This window comes from Phalacrocorax aristotelis, chromosome 2 (assembly GCF_949628215.1).
Source record: "Phalacrocorax aristotelis chromosome 2, bGulAri2.1, whole genome shotgun sequence".
Lineage (NCBI taxonomy): Eukaryota > Metazoa > Chordata > Aves > Suliformes > Phalacrocoracidae > Phalacrocorax > Phalacrocorax aristotelis.
Window position 1 is genome coordinate 167,710,484 of NC_134277.1, and position 20,699 is coordinate 167,731,182.

The 20,699-nt window shown below is 53.8% G+C and overlaps 1 protein-coding gene across 3 annotated transcripts in view; it reads left to right on the forward strand.

The window, feature by feature from the left end:
• ARHGAP39 (Rho GTPase activating protein 39) overlaps positions 1-20,699 on the forward strand; it is a 155,755-nt gene that overhangs the window by 128,095 nt on the left and 6,961 nt on the right. For 2 of the 3 annotated variants that reach the window (XM_075085992.1, XM_075085990.1), the window contains 4 exons: positions 6,525-7,932; positions 13,902-14,463; positions 16,783-16,875; positions 20,338-20,411. In XM_075085992.1, coding sequence (XP_074942093.1) covers positions 6,525-7,932; positions 13,902-14,463; positions 16,783-16,875; positions 20,338-20,411 — 2,137 coding nt within the window. The remainder of the gene's footprint in view (positions 1-6,524; positions 7,933-13,901; positions 14,464-16,782; positions 16,876-20,337; positions 20,412-20,699) is intronic. The other variant, XM_075085993.1, reaches the window with a different exon arrangement.

Below are 20,699 nucleotides of genomic sequence, written 5' to 3' on the forward strand. Positions count from 1 at the left end.
GGTGACACACGGATGGCAGCTTGTGCTGCTCCAGCGGCGTGGCTTTGCCGAGTATTGTCAGGGCCATGTGTCACAGAGGCTTTCCAAGATTGCTGATATTTTTACAGCGATGGTTATTAATCGCTCCTTGGTGGCCATTTGGTGTTACAGCCTTTAATGACTCCTTCTGCCTCGCTGGGAGTTTATACTTAAAAGGCAGGAAAGCCTCCACCTCATCTGCAAAAACAAAGCACCCGTGGGCACAGCTGGAGTTTAAATTACTCGTCTGTGTGTAATATAAAAACATTAGGAACTTGAGGACAGGATTATCAGAAAGGGGAGAAGTAACAAGGACTCGGCCTCTCCCGTGGTCCTGGAGCAGACAGCGAAGACCTTGGCTCCCAATGAGGTTTGGGGCACCTGGAGGTGCCCTCTCCCCTTCCTCTGTGATGTGCCGCAAATCACTAATGAGCCAGTACAGTCTCATCCCAGGTTAGAGAATTAATTGGAGAAACCTGTTCCTGAGCAGTAGTGGGAGGTGGGCGCTGGTGCTCATGGCTTGTGGTTGCACTCAAGACCAGAAACAATTTCTTTACCCACAGCAGAGAAGGAACTAGCTACCAGGAGAACAACTTGCTTGCTCCTGTCCCACGACAAGGTCCATAACATTGCTTATCCTTCCCTTGTGTGACGAGTCTTGCCGTTGAAAGCAAACGGAGGATGCAAGGGGACGCCAAGAGGAGCTGTGAGATTTGGTCTAGTGTTGCCAAGTGCTTGGAGATGGCTGTGGGCAGTGTCCTCTGCTCTCGGGAGACGAGTCTGGTGCAGAAGTGGGTTAGTTATGTGTCACCCAGTGGGTGCAAGATCCAGCTTGTGGGATGTGGATGGAGAAAACCTGCTGATCATTTCCTCTCTACCGGGCGTGATGCCGGCAACTCTTTGCTGGGGACAGTGCCAAAGCTGGACTGTGAGCGGTGGTGGGTACCAACCCCACATTAACGAGCAGAAGATGTGTCCCATCACTTGGTGACTCAAAGAGCTTCTCCCATGGGTTGTGAACGTTGCTTGCAAATGATTAAGAAACCCGAAGGCAGCTGGTGCTGGCGGCAGGACCCCCGGCACGAGCGGCTGTGGGTGCAGCACGCTGCCTGGCTCTGCTGGTTCTTCTGCTTTCTTGCTTTGAAAGCTTTGCGGTCTGTATGTAAAAAGCAGCTTATTAATGGAGATTAATGACCTTCGGTTGGGCAGAAGGAGTAAGAGCAGAGGGAACACGGAGCCCTTTTAGGGGAGGAGACGCCAGCCATGGAGTTGCATGTTTAAGGCTGAGTTAACAAATTCTCGCTAGAATTTGCAATTCTACTTCAGAATCTCAAAAAAGGCATTTCGGCCATTTGAACCATCAGAAGCACGTACTTTCCTTACAGCAGCGGAGGGTTTTTTCTCATTTGTTCACAATGAAGAATGAAACCAAGTTCTGCCTCGATGGGTTTTGGGGTGATTGCTGGGAGAGCCAAGAGCTTCTGCAGACAACGCGCCCTCCTGCAGTCACGCCAGACTGGGCTGCCACCACCTCCTTGGGTTTCTGCCCTTATCTTTTGCAGGGTCCATTAGATCCTCGGCCATGAGCAACGGCATCCGTGCGCTTTAACCGTCGGAGCAGCCACGCGGCGTTTCCCAGGGCCGGTGCTCTGCCTTGGCCGCACCGCTCCGGTTCCTCCCCGAAAGCGCTGGCTGATGCCAGGTTGGCCAAGACCCTTGGCCGAGACCCTCGCACAGGGTTCGGGCAGGAAAAGCAGCATGTGCAGGAGCAGAGCAAGAGGCTGCTTTCTGTTTATGGTGGCTGGAAAACCACCTTGCATTTTTTAACCTTTGACCAGTTTGAAGCCTAAAGAAATTGGACCTGATAAAAGCAGAGTGCAGGAACTGAGAGAAGATGCTCAGGTTGCTCCAAAACAGAGAGCCCACCCACCAGTCGCATATATGCCTATGCTTTATGGGAAAGTCAGCACTGAAAGCATCAAAAAGCACGTGAGGAACCCATGAATGGTGCCCTGCAGCCTCCCATGGGATGACCAGGAGTGTCCTGGTCCGGCAGCTCCGCTGCATCGCTCCAGATCTGATTTCCTTGGCTCCTGCCCAGCCTTGGTCCAATTATCCATCCCTTCTTCTTTTAGTTCATCACCCTCAAGATGCAAGTCCTTGTCTGTCCTGGTGGCTGTTCAACTGTGTTCCTAGCCGGCAGTGTGAGCCAGAGGGGAGGTGACAAGGATGTTCTGGGTACCACAGGGCAGGTTAAATGGCCCAGACTGTAATTACTGTAGTTAATAACCATGGTAAAAATAAGTTAGTGTCCTCTGTGGTCGGATAATTGATGAAGGAAGAGGAGACCTCGGTTAACGTCCATGAGGCAAAGGGAAGGTGATTCCCTGCTGGTGGGGTCGCAATCCCTTCTTGCCCACTGGCATCACACTGCCTCTGGAATCGCCGCCCTGGCGCTGGTGGGAAATCTGCCCGCTAATGACAGAGCAAGAGGGGGATGAAATTGGTCCTTGGTGCTCTCCGTAGAAGATCTATCTTCTCATCTCACCCATTGTTTTAGGTTGTTGATGCTGGGTGATACAACCAAGTGTTTCTTGGCGTTTCTGACCTAGAAAGGTTTTCCTTCATCACCCTACCCCAATAGTCTGTGCTGCTCCGGGCATGCTCCTATGGTTGTGGAAGGAGTTTTGGGGGTCTGGAAAGGGCTCAATGAGTGGTTCAGGTCCAACAACCAGTCTGGAGGGACCAGGAAGGACCCAGACTCATGTGGGTCTTCAACAGCAAGAAACTGGCAGGAAGCTCAAGTCCTCAGGAGCTTGGAAGGCTGCTATGGAAAGGGAAGGAAGAAATTGTTCCCCACGTCCCCTGGAGCGAGGACAAAGTCGTGGGCAAGCAACGAGCAGGGTGCCAGGAGATGGTGGAGGCTCATGCAGGGAGATATTTCTAAATGCCTCTTTGTGGGCATTTTTCTGCAAAACTCAGCAATTGGACTCACTCCACCTTTTTCTGAAGGACAAGTGGCTGTGAAAAAATAACTAAGAATGAGAGAGGAATGAACTGGGAGAGCAGCCTGTGCTCCCAGACGTGTCACAGCTGGTGCCTCCGGTGTCTTCTGTGCCAGCGTGGGACCCGCCGAGGAACTGACAACACGATGTGCTTCCCTGTGCTTTGGAGACTGAGCAAGCTCAGATCCCGCCTGCGAGATGAGTGATACTTTCAGCACCTCCCTAAAAACCACCTCTGCTCTTCCTCCTGAGTGTCCCCTGCCTGGATGGCATCTCCCAAGGACTTGAAACGTGGACTGAGCAGATGGAAAACCTCTGTCAGTCGGGATGAACCACGTGCCATCCCACTGTGGCGGGTCGTGCGGGGGCAGAAGAGCCTCTTCTTGCAGAACCCTCCAACTGGTGGCCATGAAATCTTTTGGACAAGGTGGGAAAGACTGGAGAGAACTGGGACAGCCAAGAGGAAAATCAAAGCATGGTCTTAAGCAGGTAGAAGTGGGGAAGGCAGCGTGAGCTGGCCAGGGCTGGTGGCTTTGCTGCCCTCCTGAAGAAAAAAAGAGCCATCTTCAACCTTCAGGACATGATGCAGATCATCTTCCTGTATACATGCTTCCATGAAAGCAGGGGAGAAGGTTTAGTTCTTATTTAATGTGTCAACTTGGCATAAGAAGAGCTGCCGCCGGCTCTCAGGATCCATGAGATCCACTGAGAGTGGTGGGTGGTGAGAACTGTGCATTGGGCAAGACACCAAATGGGGTGTTTTGGCACCAGAACTGGAGCCAAGGCTGGTGGGCTGTTCAGCATGACCTCTGAGAGCTGTGCTGGTGGTGGGGCATCTGGAGGTGGTGCGTGCTGCCAAAAAGCAGCGAGAAGGCTCTCTGGAACGCCCCAGCAGAACTGCGCTTCGACCTCCCTCACCTCTGGGATTTCATCATGAGAAGAAGCTCCAGTGATCTGTAATCGGTGAAAGCTGTGGGTCACCAGGTTCAAGAGATCCAGTATGGAGTTGACAGTAACTCAGACTCTCAACTGCTTCATATGGACTGGAGCAGAAGCCTAAGCCAACACTTGGGCCAACTCTTCATGGGGTGAGGTCGCTGTGTCCCTCATTGGAGATGCCGTGGGTTGGGACAGCCCTGGAGAACGAACCCGAGCCGGGTGACAAGGCTGCACCCGGTGGTGTCCAGCTCCTGCCCTTTCCGACAGGCATCTTTCCCACCAACGGGCTCCATGGAGCACAGGAGAAGGGTTGGTCCCCAAAAGTCACCCAACAATTGGGGGAAAACAAGGTGCGAACCACATTCCTGGTGTGCCTGCAGTTTGGGGAGTGATGAGGATGGAGGTATCTCTGTCCAGTGCCAACATCACATCCTACTGCTGCGAGATTTGTTTCCTGGCTCTTGCCCAAGTTCATGATGATGTTGTGAAATTACTTTCTCCTACTCCCCATCTGACAGCAGCGCGCTGGCAAGGTGGTGGGCAGCGTCCCAAACGAAGTGATACTTGCCTTTGAGGCTGGAGCAACGTAGACATGTCTAAGGCTGAAGCCCAAGCTTGGCTGAAGTTTTGCTCCTCCAAGTATTTGATACTTATTCTGTCAGGAGGTGACAACTTGAGGTAGTGAGTTGGTCCAAGCCTTGATGTCCGCCCTCCTGTAGTGGGGCAGTTTTTCCATGGATGATCTGCCTGCTCAGAGCTGCCTCAGGAGAGGTGGATTCATTTGAGAAGGGTTGAGTTGCTCCCCACCCTTTGGGTCTTTTTGCTCATCCCAGGACACTGAGCAGCCCTGAGGGGAAAGTTTGACCAGCCCAGATGGAGCCCAGGCAGCCTTGCCTGGGTTGCACAGCTCCCTGCAACCCAGTCCTAAGGAGTTAATCCTGCAGGGCTGAGATTATCCTGAGATTTTAATTATTTCTGCCTGTGAATTATTAACAAAGAGGTAAAAAAAGCCCTCTTTGATTAATTGCAAATAGGTTTGAACCTGCAGACGTACTGCTGGAGCATCAGTGATGCTTTGCAGGACACGTGGTCATGCAGGGCAGGTGTTACCCACCAGGACTATCAAATGCCTTAACGAGAAAATGGGCTTCAGGTAGAGGTGAAGGGGGTCTCCTGGCTCTGGCTGGAGGCTCCAGGGTTCTCTCACTTGTGGATGAGTTGGTCTCCGTTGAGCCCTGCTCAGTGAACTCCATGTGTTGACCAGCTAAGCTTTCACCCCTGCTCGCACCAGGACTGCCGTAGAAGCTGCCTGTTGGGCGGCGATTTGGGGATGATTAGTCACATCTCAGAATTAAGAAGGTCCCCGTTGGCACTTATTTGCATGTTGTACTTACAAGAACAGGCTCCACCAGGCGGTTTCCAGCCCGAGGCCGTGTGGGTTTGGGGTGTGCAGGCACAGTGTCTGCAAGGCACACACCAGCGAGGTGCAGTAGGATGCTCCACGTTGAAAGGCGTTCAGTGGAAGGGAAGCATTGCACGGGACGCAAAGTGGTTGAGGGATGCAGTGAGCTTGAGCATCAAGAAAAGGAAGCCGTGGGCATCCACCACCACAGTTTGGGTTGTGGTTGGCTTGGGGTTGTGTTTTCAAGCCCCCACCACCCACTTCCCCCAGCTATTTAGCATCGCTGCAGGAGCCAAACCATGGGCAGAGGTTCAGTCCCCTGCCCCATCCTTCCACCGTGGGCTCCCACTGCGGCAGAGGGGCAAAGTCTGAAGGTTTTTGCCTTCAACTTCTTTTGAAACGATGCTTCGGATTAGTATTTTTTTTTCCTGGTTTTAATGTCACTCAGCTGGGAACTGAAGTAGGATGTTAATCCTGGGCAGGGGGCTGGATACAGGGGGTGAGATGGGGTAATCCTGGATGCTGCAAGGAATGGAAAGCAAGAAGAAGTGGGAGAGATGTGGCTGTGTGTAGGCAGCTTCTCCCTCTTGCCCTGGGGTGGGAGGTCCCAGCAAGGGACCAGTCCCAGGTGGAGACCACGGTGGGGGTCAGTCCCCGCTCCCTACAAGGACTGCACACCCAAACACCCATGAAACTGTCCCAAATGTACATCTGCCTCAACGCTTGTCCCCAGCAGATGGCCGTGCTCGCTCCTCCATCGCCATTTGGCTCCAAGAGTTCCAAGGCACAAGCCGGGAGGGCTGATTCAGGACTGTCACCTAGAGATGTGCTCCAAGGGGTGTGATCGCTTTTTGGGGCTTGGCTTTCCAGCCTGTGAAGCCCTCATGCACCCTGGGGGTGGCTGAGGTCTGTCAGAGCCAGGGAGGGCTGCAGGATGGTGCCACTGCGTTTGCGATGGTGGCAATACCCTGGTCTCTCCATCACCGAGATGCGCTTCACCTAATGGGAGAGGCTTGGGATGCTTGGGCATGTCCACCCTTTGGGCTCTGCTGCAACCAAGGGTCTGGGGGGTCCCGGGGCAGTGGTATGGGGGCGTCTGTCTGCCTGTGGGCACACGGGGGCTTCGTTCGCTGATGGCGGCGCTGTGTTTCTCCCCACAGGACATCATCCCTGCGATGGAACGCTGGCACCAAGGAGCGGATGCTGATCAAGGTGACCGACCGCGAGCCCAGCTTCCTCATGCACCAAGGCAATGGCTACGCGCCCGAAAACCAACCGGGTACCCGTTCGCGGCGACCCTCAGGGGGCCAACAGTCGCCCAACCTACAAACCTTCGCCCCCGACACCGACAACTCTGTTTTCTTCCCGGAGAGGAAGCAGTCGCCCTTCTTGAAGAGGGCTGAGCACGTGGGCAGCTGCTCGCCGCTGCTCGGCCGGGGGGACTCCTTCTGCTCCCCGCTCCAAGCCCAGCACCGCAAGCACTCGAGTGAGTCGCAACCCTCCTCGCCCCGCTATGCCTACGAGCCCCCCCTTTACGAGGAACCCCCCATGGAGTACCAGGCTCCCATCTACGACGAACCCCCCGTAGACATGCAGTACGAAGCCAGCGGGAGCTACAAAGCCGGCTCGCCGCAGAAATCGCCCATCCGTAAACCTCACCCCTTCCTGCAATCACCCAAGCAAGGCTCCAACTCTCCCTACCAGCAGTTGGTGCTCACCAAACAGAAGTGTCCCGACCGGTTCATGAGCCTGGAGTACAGCCCCGCCGGCAAGGAGTATGTCAGGCAACTGGTCTACGTTGAGCAGTCGGGCTCCAGCCCCAAGATGAAGACGGGGTTGAGGCATAAATATTCCCCCAACCCCATTGGCGGCTCCTACTCGCTGCAGCACAGCCCCTGCCTGGTCCGGGACCAACGCTTGGAGATCAAATCAGGTGACTACAGCAGCATGGAGGGACCCGACTTCTGCCCTGGTCCAACGGGTGGCCAGGTGGCCCAGGGTGAGGACTCCATGTCATGGTCCAGCCAACAGGACACCTTGTCCTCCACCGGCTACTCGCCCTCCACCAGAAAGAGGAAAAGCCGAAAGCCTTCCCTATCCCACGACCCCAACACCTCCTCCACGGATGGCTCGGGGGACCGGGAGGTGTTGGGCGAGCAGATGCTGGGTGAGGAACGAGCCACCCCGGGACCCAACAGGTCACCGATGAACCGTACGGAGAGTAAGGCGGCAGAGGCGGAGGCGGCGCGGGGCTTCCCCGAGCCCTTCCTGGCACAGGCACGCCTGGCTTGGGAAGCCCAGCAAGCCCACTACCACATGAAACAACGGAGCAGCTGGGATTCCCAAAAGGACGGTTCGGGCTACGAGAGTGATGGTGCCCTCCCTTTACCCATGCCGGGTCCGGTGGTGCGAGCCTTCAGCGAGGACGAGGCGTTGGCACAGCAGGAGAACAAGCACTGGAAGAGGAACACCTTCGAGAAGCTGGGCTTCCCCCAGATCCTGCTGGAGAAGAGCGTCTCCGTGCAGACCAACCTGGCCTCCCCCGAGCCCTACTTGCATCCATCTCAGGTAACGTCCTCGGGGATGTCCCCGCTGTTGGGGGGCTTTGGTGCATACCCCATGCTGCAAACCCTCGCCCGCCGCGCGGCACCTCCTCGGGTGCCGAGCCAGGTTAGGCCGGCCACACCGTGTGGCAGCGCGGTGTCCCTGCCACCCTCCCCATTAAAGCTCCTTCTTATAAAGCTGGTTTAAATCCCTACCTCTGCTGAAGATCCAGCAGGATGGTCCCCAGGCAATCCTGCACCTTTGTAGCCACCAAGCGCTGGTACAGGCACCTCTGCACCGTGGCAGACTCAGCCCTGCGCCACGGCTTCGGGTGCTGCGTGTCCTCCCGCAGTCTGGCTGCTGCTCAGTGGGAGCCAGCTCCTGGACCCCGAGCACCCACCCGGCTCCCAGGGGAGCGCCAAGTGCCCGTCCCCGGCTGTGCTCGGTGATCCCGGCACACGCACAGGGCTCGTATGCTTTGCATTAACTCATCTCCTTGCATTTCACGTCACGGCACCGTCGGACAGCAGCGGTGCAGATTTCCCTTAGCAATCTCGCGGTGGCTCAGCCCGGGCTTTGTATCGTCCTCCAAGAGCGCTGGATTCCGGGGACACCCAAAATGCCATCTCTAGCTGGGGGAGACACGTGAGCAGGGATGTCCCTTCTGCACAGCGAGGAGATATGGCCAGGGTGTGTAAACAGCAGTGAGAAAATCAGCCTCTCTCTGCTCTCTCCACCGGCTTCCATTTTCAAAGAGGTCCTCTGCCAAAAATGAGGGTTTGCTCCCCAGATTGTTCCCAGCTGTAGCGGTTCGAGGTGCTGGAGCAGCGCTGCTGGCCCTTGGCTTTTGCAGTGAGCAGGAACGGCCAGCACCACCTTTGAGTTTGAGTCTTGACCCACCACCCCAGCTCCAGCCATCCAAGTGGTGGCTGAACCCATCACCGGACCCACCAGTAACTCCGAGGCAATTTCCAGTTGTTTTCCCCAGGGAGAACTGAAAGTAAGTTGAGGAGCTTCGTCCCTCTGGTGCAGGCGGTGCCATCTGATCGCAGGCAGCGCCCCATGCAGGTCCTTTCTCCGTCTCCTCCCTGGCACATGGGGATCAACAGCGCTGCCGACCTGGCTGCCAGATTTGCGTTCTCAAAGACACTGCTCCTTAGCAAGCTGGTCCCTCAAAGAAGTTGGCCCTTAGCAAGCTGGTCCCTCAAAGAAGTTGCTCCTTAGTAACCTGGTCCCTCAAAGAAGTTGCTCCTTAGCAAGCTGGTCCCTCAAAGAAGTTGCTCCTTAGCAAGCTGGTCCCTCAAAGATGGCCCTTAGCAAGCTGGTCCCTCAAAGAAGTTGCTCCTTAGTAACCTGGTCCCTCAGAGAAGTTGCTCCTTAGTAACCTGGTCCCTCAAAGAAGTTGGTCCTTAGCAAGCTGGTCCCTCAGAGAAGTTGCTCCTTAGCAAGCTGGTCCCTCAAAGAAGTTGGTCCTTAGCAAGCTGGTCCCTCAGAGAAGTTGCTCCTTAGCAAGCTGGTCCCTCAAAGAAGTTGCTCCTTAGCAAACTGGTCCCTCAAAGTTGGTCCTTAGCAAGCTGGTCCCTCAAAGAAGTTGGTCCTTAGCAAGCTGGTCCCTCAGAGAAGTTGCTCCTTAGCAAGCTGGTCCCTCAAAGAAGTTGGTCCTTAGTAACCTGGTCCCTCAGAGAAGTTGCTCCTTAGCAAGCTGGTCCCTCAAAGAAGTTGGTCCTTAGCAAGCTGGTCCCTCAGAGAAGTTGCTCCTTAGCAAGCTGGTCCCTCAAAGAAGTTGGTCCTTAGCAAGCTGGTCCCTCAGAGAAGTTGCTCCTTAGCAAGCTGGTCCCTCAAAGAAGTTGGTCCTTAGCAAGCTGGTCCCTCAGAGAAGTTGCTCCTTAGCAAGCTGGTCCCTCAAAGAAGTTGGTCCTTAGCAAGCTGGTCCCTCAGAGAAGTTGCTCCTTAGCAAGCTGGTCCCTCAAAGAAGTTGGTCCTTAGTAACCTGGTCCCTCAGAGAAGTTGCTCCTTAGCAAGCTGGTCCCTCAAAGAAGTTGGTCCTTAGCAAGCTGGTCCCTCAGAGAAGTTGGTCCTTAGCAAGCTGGTCCCTCAGAGAAGTTGGTCCTTAGCAAGCTGGTCCCTCAAAATGTTGGGTTGAAACAGCCCCTAGCACATCAGCTTTCCAGGATCTGCGTCCCAGGGCTCTGAGCTGCCTGTTCCCTCCCTGGGACTGAGCTGCCCCGGTCCTGGAGACCCCTCCTGCCCCAAGCTCCCGTCCCAGAGGTGCTCCTGGGGCTGCCACAGTCCATTCTTGTGGCGGTGTAGCCCTCCTGCTGCTGACAGCCCCCCGTGGGCTCTGACCTGGACCTGCTGGTGCATCCCCTATGCCCATCTTCCAGCCCATCAGATGTTTCCCATCAGCAGCTTCTGGCTTTCCGCTCTCCTGCTTTTTCCCCTCCAGCATCCGACACCCAAAATCTGCCCCTCTGACCTGTGGTTCTCCCGCTGTGGGCAAGGGCAGTGACGCTGCCTGCGTCCCCGCAGCCAGAGGAACCTGGAGATGGGAGGTGGGGAGGTGAAGACAAGGGTGTCCGGAGGAAAACCACTTGAATTGCTTTTTGGATGCAACAAGAGCTGATAGAAGGACGCTAGGAAAAGCTATAACAGCTTTTTAAAAATGGATGATGACACTATGTGTGGGGATAGTTACCCTGGTGAGAGCAATCTGACATGGAAGACTGCCTGGAAGATGGAGTTTGGTATCAGCAAGGAGGAGAGAGACCCTGGACATGGACCTGGGAAACAGCAAATTGTTTGGAAAATGCCTTTTTTGCCCATGGGAATGTGTAAGGAAATCAGTGGGGTGTCACATCCAGAGGCAGCAGGAGAAAATTCCCTATGCACAAGCGTCCCCAAGCACTCGGTGCTGCACAAGGAGGTTCAAACCCAAAACTGGAGAGCTCCAAACCTGCATTGGATGCTCATGTTGGCCAGGAGGAATAGCTCCCACCATCAGCGATCCTGTGCCTTCTGCGTGGAGCTCAGGATGTGGTGGGGCTCCGCTGCCTGGGCCGTTCTGTCTGGTTGACCCTGTCTGATGTTGTCCTCAAGCTCTGGGACACCCGTTCCAGGAAGAGCAGATTTCCAGCCAAGGGGGTGGGACACTGGCCCAGGTTGTCCAGAGAACTTGTGGATGCTCCATCCCTGGAAACATTCAAGGCCAGGTTGGACGGGGCTCTGAGCAACCTCGTCTAGTGGGAAATGTCCCTGCCCATGGCAGGAGGGTTGGAGTGGATGATCTTTGAAGGTCCCTCCCAACCTAAACCATTTGATGATCATGTCTAACGTTGTCACATGGTTTTAGTTAGGTTTCCTCCACCCCCATCAGCTGAGCAACCTTCAACATTGGTTGAAGTAGAAGCCTCTTGCGGTGGGCATGGACCTGCGGCTGGTCCGGGCAGGAAGCTTTGGGTGGAGGGTGATCACGCTGTCCATGACAGCAAGATGCGGCAGAAACGGAGAAGAAAACCAGAGCAAAATGACGCTGGAGATGACACATGGGGAGATGTGGAGACCTGGCAGAAGAGAGAAGCGCACAGGAGATGTGAGAGGGTGGTGCAACCGATGGGGACATGCCCAGTGTCACCAACGGCGTGTCCCCACGTTGGCCCTGCACTGGGATACGTCCAAGTCCCATCCACGTGGGACCAGGGCTTCCTTCCCCCACAGAATGCTTGAGTTTGAGCGTTCCCCTAATCCCCGAGCTGAAAGGAAGGTCACCCCTTGCCAGGAGGTGACGGCCGGCTGCCGTTGACACCCGATTGCTTATCCCCTTGTAGGCCGAGGCTTCCCCCAAGTTCATTTAGGACTGTGCTAATTAGGGCTGACGCTAGTTTTACATTGGCACTAGCAGCAGAGGACCCATCACGTTCTGCTGCCTGTGTCGCTCCCCAGCTTGACCACGCTGTCCACTGGAGTGGACTTGGCTGGAGAAGGCTGACGTCCCCAGCCAACGTGGTCCTTTGCTTCTCCCTGGGTGCCCTGGATGAGCAGCGTGGCTGGCGGTGGCCCAGCTCGTGGCCCAGCTTTTGGAAGAGGCGCGGCAGCGATGGCTGCAGAGCGAGAAGCCTTGTGGCAAATGCTGCATCTCCTTCCACCCAGAAAGGCCCACATGCCTTCAGCTGACCAGCTGGAGGACACAGAAGGACCTTTCAGGTGATGTGGCCTCCACAGGAATGGCAGAGCTGGATCCCTCAGGGGTGAGGCTTCTGTGTCCCCATGGCCAGGTCCTTGCTGTCGTCACCGTGGTGCAAGGCTGGAGCTGAGCGACATCAGTGGAAAGAGGAGACCTCAACACTGGGAAGGGAGGAGCTGTTGAGCGAGGAGAAAAGAAACTTGACTTGTTTGAAGACACTGAGGCTCAGATGTCTACCAGCAGCTCTGGTGGCTCTTTGAGTGTCTTCCTTGTCCCCTTCTGGACTTGCCACCTCCACATGGCCCTGGCTCATTCCACCTTCATTTTGCCTCCTGCTTTTCTCCTTCTGTTCCTTGTCTAAAAGCCCAGCCCCAAACCCGTGGCACCACTGTGGTCACCTTGTGCACGGTCCCGGCTCAGGGCCACCAACACGGTTCCCCTGCGCATGGTGAGGACAGCAATGTCACCTCTGGATGGTGTGGCATGTCATTCCCTGCCAAGCCACGGGTCACATCCCCAGGGCCACCAAACCCAGGTGATGTTGGCCCGGATGTTGCACGTGCAGAAGAGGGAGCTGACAGACGATGAAGCCCTGCAAGACCAGGGAGTAGTCCATCCCAAGTGACCATTCTCCATGCTGGTCATCAGCTGTTTGGGTGTCCCTCCACCTCCTGGGGTGCTAGCCATAAGTTGTGCTGGTTCCAGTAGTAGAAGGATGGTGGTCTGCAGGGGTACCCTTTGCTCTGCAGAGGTCCTTCCCAGCTGGGTGCCCTGCAGGTGAGGATGGATCCTGGGCAGCTTGTGTCCCTCTGCACACGGGAGGTAAAGAAACAACATCCGTGTTGCTCATGGCTTGGAGGAGCCGCCAGCCTCCTCCTGTGGCCGCTGGAGAACCGTGCAACATGACTTTGGGGAGAGGGGATTATTTGGGGGCTGGTTACAGGTGAGTGTGTCCCCTCACCGAAAGACTGGTGGAGCCCGAAGCCACTTGTCCTTTGCTTCCCCCACATTACTAATAGCCACCAGCTGCTTCTATCCATGACTGCAAAGCCTGAGTGACCAGGGTGTCGGGTGCGAAGGGAGTCCAGCACGTCAGGCTTTGATATCCCCACTGGTCCCCTCCCTCCCGATGTCGACTGGTGCCACGAGCACCATTAGCCCCTGTCACCAGGCCAGCTGCACTTGCCCACAGTGGGATTGAGGAGCAGCTACTTGGAGAGGACGTAGCTTTTGGAGCGAGTGTGGGGTGACCTCTTGATGCAATGGTTGGTTTGTTGGTTTCATGGTTGGTTGGCTGGCTGGTTTCATGGTTGGTTGATTTGTTGCTTGTTTGGTTGATTTGTTGGTTGTTTTCATGGTTGGTTGGTTTGTTCGTTGGTTGGTTGGTTGGTTGGTTTGTTGGTTGTTTTCATGTTTGGTTTGTTGGTTGGTTGGTTGGTTGGTTTCATGGTTGGTTGAGTTGTTCGTTGGTTGATTTGGTTGTTTTCATGGTTGGTTTCATGGTTGGTTGGTTGGCTGGTTTCATGGTTGGTTGAGTCGTTGGTTGGTTGGTTGGTTGATTTGGTTGTTTTTATGGTTGGTTTCTTGGTCGGTTGGTTGGTTTCATGGTTGGTTGGTTTCGTGGTTGGTTGGTTTCGTGGTTGGTTGGTTGGTTGGTTTCATGTTTGGTTGGTTGGTTGGTTGGTTTCATGTTTGATTTGTTTCGTGGTTGGTTGGTTGGTTTCATGTTTGGTTTGTTGGTTGGTTGGCTGGTTGGTTTGGTGGTGTGGCCACGCTGTTTGTAACATGGACTTGTCTGGCTGCTGTCTCCTAGTCGGAGGATCTCGGTGCCTGCGCCCAGTTCGAGAGCAGCAGACAGACCAGGAACATGATGCCTAGCGCCAGCTGTGTCTTCCCCACCTTCAACCTGCGGAAGCCCTCCTCGGAGACGGACATTGAGAACTGGGCCTCCAAGCACTTCAACAAGCACACCCAAGGGCTCTTCCGCAGGAAGGTGTCCATCGCCAACATGCTGGCCTGGAGCAGCGAGTCCATCAAGAAACCCATGATCATGACCAACGACCGTAACGTCAAGAAAGAGGCATGTGAGATATTTAAACTGATTCAGATGTACATGGGGGACCGGCGGGCCAAGACGGACCAACTCAACGTGGCCTTGGAGATCGCCACCAAAGGCTGGAGCATGCAGGGTCTGAGAGACGAGCTCTACATCCAGCTGTGCCGGCAGACCACCGAGAACTTCCGTTACGAGAGCCTGGCCCGGGGCTGGGAGCTCATGGCCATTTGTTTGGCCTTTTTCCCACCCACACCCAAATTTCATTCCTACCTAGAAGGATATATTTACAGGCACATGGATCCGGTGAATGACACTAAAGGTAAGAGGGAAACCGTTGCCCGGTGGCTTTTGCCCCTGCTGATGTTGCAACCCATATATATATTACTATTTTATTCCTTTCCCCTTCGCATTCATGAGTTTCCTTGTTGAAAGGTGGGCGAGGAACTCATCCAACAGCCCTCCTGGAGGTACAGCGAGCGCGGTGGTGCCTTTACCGCCGGCCTTTCCTCGTCGGTGCACAGAAATCCAGCGTGAGACCCGGCACGAAATGAGCGTTGACACCTTTGCTGCAGGCTCGGCGTCACCTCCGCTGGGGGTGGCCGTAAGCGAGAGCTCCCAGGACTTCTCCTGGCCCACGAGGAGCCCTTTAGAGGTCCCTCCTAACCCAGACCAAATGATTCTCTGATATCACCATCTCCAGATGTTTCTCCTGGTTTCCTGAGTAGCTTTGGATCAAAAAAATTTAAAAACAAAAAAAACCTGGAAGGGGAGCCAGCTTGATTCCCGGCTCCCGAGGTGGTTTTTTTTCGGTCATGGCAGATTAGAAGAGACATAAATTTTGACTATTTGACCCCAAACGGGTGGGAATTGTAGGAGCTGCCCTCCAGTCCCGGGCTCGGCCGTCCCGGCTCCATCACCGCTGGTGCTCTCCGGCGGAGGGTGGGATCCGGTCCGGCCGGGGCGCGGGGATCGTCGGTGCCTGGCCCCGAGTCCGGCAGGAGGGGGTGCTGCCCGCTGGCCACCCACGGCCCGGCCGGAGGGTTGGGGATCCCCACAGCCCGTGGGCGCCGCCTCGCAGCGGGCGGTGCAGGGGGCAGAGATGGGGAGGGTCTGGGGGGACGCCGGTGTCACGCGGAGCCGGCTCGGGGGCAAGAGGGGCCGGACCCAGGCGGGGTGTCCCCGTGTGCGAGCGCCGGCTCCGGGGACGGGTCGGGGCGAGGCCCCCGCCGTGGCGGCACGGCCGGGGGCCGGGGGGTGGGGGGGGATGCCCGGGTCCCCCCCAGCCCCCCCGCAGCAGAGGTGTCAAACTCACTTCGCGGCCGTCGCCGCGCTCACGCTGGATTCGGCGCGCCGGCGGTGGAAACCCGGCGCTCCGCGGGGAGAGGGTCCCCCACGGCCCCGCCGGCCGCCCGACTGGGAGTCAGTCTGTGTCCTCATTTTCAGTTTTGTTCCATCCCGTTTCATGTGGTTTTGGGTTTGAGTTTCAGTTTTATTTTCATTTTACTTATTATCATTTTCATTTTCATTTATTTTTATTTTGATTTTCATTTCTATTTTATTTCTTTTTTATCTTCATTGTCATTAATTTTTTTATTTTGTTTTTATTTCCAGTTTTACTTTCATTTTTAATAATTTTTATTTTTATTCCTTTTTTAATTTTCCTTTTAAATTCACTTTTTAAATTTTCATTTGTCTTGCATTTCTTTTTCATTTTTCTTTTCATTTATTTTTTAAAATTTTTACTTTTATTCCCAGTTTTATTTTCATTTTCATTTTGTTTATTTTCATTTCCATTTGCCTTTCTTGTTTATTTTCATTATTTATTTTTATTTCCAGTTTTATTTTCATTTTCACTTTTATTTTTCTTAATTTTAATTTCCAGTTTTCACTTTCATTTTATTTATTTAAATTTGTTTCATTTCTTTTTTCATTTATTTAATGTTTACTTTTCTTTCCAGTTTTTATTTTCATTTTATTTATTTTCATTTCCATTTCTCTTTCATTTCTTTTTTATTTTCATTTTAACTTTAATTTCATTTTTATTTCCAGTCTTTATTTTCATTTTCAATTCTTTTTATTTTCATTTCTATTTAATTTCTTTTTAATTTTAATTTTCCTTTTAATTTTAATTTTTAAATTTTCATTTGTCTTCCATTTCTTTTTTCTTTTCTTTTCATTTATTATATTCAATTTTTACTTTTATTTCCAGGGGTTAGTTTTTCATTTTCATTTTCATTTTTATTTTTTTTACTTCATTTTAATTTCCAGTTTTCATTTTCGTTTTATTTATTTTCATTTCTGTTTCATTTCTTTCTTATTTCCATTTATTTCATTTAATTTTTACTTTTCTTTTTCATTTTATTTTCATGTCTTTCATTTCTGTTTTCATTTTCGTTCCATTTCTCTTTTATTTTCATTTGATTTTTTTTTACTTTTCCTTAGTTTCATCTCCTTTTTATTCCTTTGTTTTCTCCCTGCCAGCTTAATTTTCACGATTTCTTATTTGCATTTATTTCGTCCCCGTTCCGCTTTCGCTCCCATTCACGTGTTCGCTCCCAGGTTTATTTTCCTTCGCCCCCCCACCCCCACCCCTCCCCGTTCCATCCCCCTTGTCTTCATCGCTTTGTTTGTTTCCCAGTGACCCAGCACATTAAAGAGATCCTGGAAAGGACCAATAAGAAGAAATCCAAATTGAGAAAGAAACCCAAGCCCCATATCGAGGAGCACGATGGTAGGGGCCCCGCCGCGCTCCCTGGGCTGCCCCGGGAGCCCCCCCCCCGCCCCCCGAGGGGCGCGGGGGGCGCGGGGCGGCGGGAGGAGGGGGCGCCCCGGGGTGGCGGGTCCGGGTTTGCCGTCGCAGCGAGGCGAAGCCCGAGGGGCGGCGAGAGGCCTCGCGCGAAGGAAGGCGGTCTAGGCGCGGGCCGTGCCGCCTGCCCCGCGGCGGCGTTACCTGCCGGCACGCGGGAGTGCCTCCCGGATGCGAGATATATTTAGCTATAGCGTTACGCACAATATATGGGAATATGGTGTACAGAAAACGTTAGAAATTAAATATCTAGTCCTTAATAGTCCTTCAGTATTAACGCGACTAATGTAAATATAATATATAACTGATATAACTGTAGAATAGCGTGTAGACGGTTATAGATGAGTTTATATAACGCTACATATAACGTATATAGTATTTTATATGAACATAACATTGCATACTATTTCATAAATCGCATACATAATGTGTAAATCTGTATTACCTATAGCGTTAGAGATAAATATATAAAGTTATATATAAAGTTACCTATACATATATAATGTTATATATTATGCTATCCATAAATATATAATATTATATATCACGTTATCCATAAATATATATTATGCATAACGTTATCCATAAATATACAATATCGTATATCGCATTATCCGTGACTATATAATATTACGTGTAATATCCATAAATATAGAACATAATATAACGGCCGTAAATATATAATATTATTGATAACGTTATCCGTAAATATTCAATATTGTATATCACGTTATCCATAAATATATATTATGTATAATGTTTTCCATAAATATATAATACGTTAGCCATAAATACATATCATATATCATGTTACCCATACATATATAATATTATATATCATGTTATCCATAAATATATAATATTATATATGATATTACATATAAATATATATAAATGCAAACATTTAATCATAATTAACGTGGGGGGGAAGGTAGGAGTCCAGTAAAGCGGAGCCGCTTAGAAGACGCCGAGGGGTTTCTCGGCGTTTGACGGATCCCCCCTGCGTGGGGGAGGAGCACCCTCGGTGCCGTCACCGGTGGGGCGGGTGGGCAGGGGGGCGCGGGGGAGGAGCTGCCTTTCCCAGCATCCCCTGGGGTTTGGGGGCGGCGGGGGGCGGGGTTGGTTCGCTGGGAGCTCGCCGACGGGCGGAGGCTCGGCATCCCCGATGGAACCAAGAGGTTCTTGGCGCAAGTTGAGGGACCTCAACCTCAACCCGGCGATGGCGGGGCTGGGACCTGGAGCTCTGGGGGGGGGGGGGGGGGGGGGCAGGGGGTGGAGGCACCCCAAGAAACGGCTTCGGCAGCATCCCCAAATTAAGGCCGCTGTTTAATATCCTCGTCAACGATGTATGGAAACATAGAATCATGAAGGTTCGAAAAGACCTCGAGGATCATCAAGTCCAACCATCAACCCAACTCGACCATGTCTCCTAAACCGTGGCCCCAAGGGCCACATCTGCACATTTTTTGAACCCCCCCCGCCAGGGACGGTGACTCCCCCACCTCTCTGGGCAGCCTGTGCCAGGGCCTGACCACTCTGTCAGGAAAGACATTTTCCCTCATCTCCAACCTAAACCTCCCCTGATGCAGCTTGAGGCCGTTCCCTCTCGTCCTGTCACTGGTGACTTGGGAGCAGAGACCAGCCCCCCCCTCACTCCAGCCCCTCTCAGGCAGCTGCAGAGAGCGAGAAGGGCTCCCCTCAGCCCCCTCTTCTCCAGGCTAAACCCCCCCAGCCCCCTCAGCCGCCCCCCAGCACACTTGTGCTCCAGACCCTGCCCCAGCCCCGCTGCCCTTCTCTGGACACGCGGACGGTGGGACGCCGCGCGCCCGCGGCACGTTGTGAGGTGGTACCAAGCTGAGTGATGGGGCTGAGCCTCCTGAGGATGAGCTGGAGAAGTGGGACCCATGGGAACCTCTTGAGGTTCAACCAGGCCCAGGGCAAGGTCCTTCCCCTGGGGGAGGGGGATGCAGCCCCCAGTATCCACCCAGGGGTGAAGAGAGGAGGACTTGGGGACGCTGCGGGGGTGACAAACAGGACACGAGCCGGCAACGTGCTCTCGCAGCCCGGGAAGCCAGTCATCTCCTGGGCTGGATCCAAGGAAGCAACCTGATCTGGGTGAAGACTGGATGACCTTCAAAGGTCCCTCCCAACCCAAACCATTCAATGAGTCGATGAGTCAGCACCAGATTTGAGTTCACCCAGTCCTGGACATCCCCCAAACCCCCTCCCTCAGGGTGGCTTCAGGCTCCCCCACACATCCATCACCCCCCCGCCCAGAGCTTTTACTGCACCCCCAAAACCATCGAAGAAGCCCTTTGAAGACGACAACATCTGGGACGGAGGGAAAAGTCGATCTTCCCGATTCCCCAAATCTGGTTTTAACCAAAAAAAACTCCCATCGGAGCGGTCGGGACAGCGAGCGGCTGCCGGCCACTGGCTCTTCTCCAGGAGCCCTTTTTTTCCCCTCTTCTGCACCAATATTACATAGGAAAAAAGCACATTTTTAGCTCAAGGATCGTTCTCACCAGCACAACGCATTCAGGATGCGCCGGGACACGTGGCTCCGGCAGCGCAAAAACCACACCGGCACCAGGACCGGTGCTGACGCCGTGGTTTCAAAGCTACCAAAGGAGAGGATGTCCCATGATGATGGAATATATTTTTTTTTTTGGTCCAATTTGCCTATTTTTAGGCTCTTGGAAGAATTTATGGGGCTGCCAATGTCTTCTGGGGTGGTCCAGAAGGTACCGCTGGGTCTCCAGGGTTCTCGGCTGCGGGATGTCAGAGCATCTCCCTTGGGATGAGCCCGTTGGCAGCTTGGGGTTGCTCCAAGGGTTGGGGCTGCCATCGCCTTGTTGAAGGACATCAGGAGAGGCTGAGGGGTGCGGAGAGGGATGAGGGTGGAAGCGGTGGCATCAGGAGGAGAAGATGGATGGTGTCGGGGGGGTTTGGGGGTGCCAGTGGAAGCAATGGCTGCGGGGTGAAAAACTCAGCCCCCAAGAGCCAGAGGACAGAGCCAAAGGGGGCTCCGAGGCTCAACGTTAGGTGGGTACAAGGATGTGGCTTCTCCAAGGTCTGAGGTTCTTGGGGAGCGGGTTAATTTATGGGGGCACCCCCTGCAAGGTGAGGTGAATGCTGTCCGGCGGAGCTGGGGTTGGGGGGAGACCTCGGTCTCCCCAAACCGCCCCCCCCGCCCAGCCCTAGCAGTGGTGATGGAGCAGCACCAGCACTGCCCCACATCCCAGGGGGACCCTGACACCCTCCTGGAGCTGGGAGGAGCTTCACCCCACCCGGCATGGGACAGACACCCCCCCCATGACCCCCATGACACACACCCCCCCGACCCGGAGCTGACACCCCCCCTCTGCTCTCTGTTTTCTCTTGCAGGGGTGGCAATAAGCACTTACGCCAAGTACTGCTACAACAAGCTGCAGAAGGCAGCTCTGACGGGAGCCAAGAAGGTATCGTCCAACCATTGGGCATGGGCAGGGCAGCGGTGGTGGGCAGCTCCCCACCCCCGGCCCCAGCTGGGACCACCAAAGGGCCTCCTGGGGTTTGGGGATGGGGGTCTTGAGGAGGGATGAAGGTGGAGAGTGTTGGGAACAACGCGGCAGCTTGTGGTGGACACGCTCTGGGCATCTCCAGCGTGGGTTGTCCATCACTGCATCCCTTCTGGGGACCCTCTGGAGACCACCAGGTCCTTCCCAAACCAACCCATCCCCAAGGGGCCAAACAGGGATGAAGGAAAC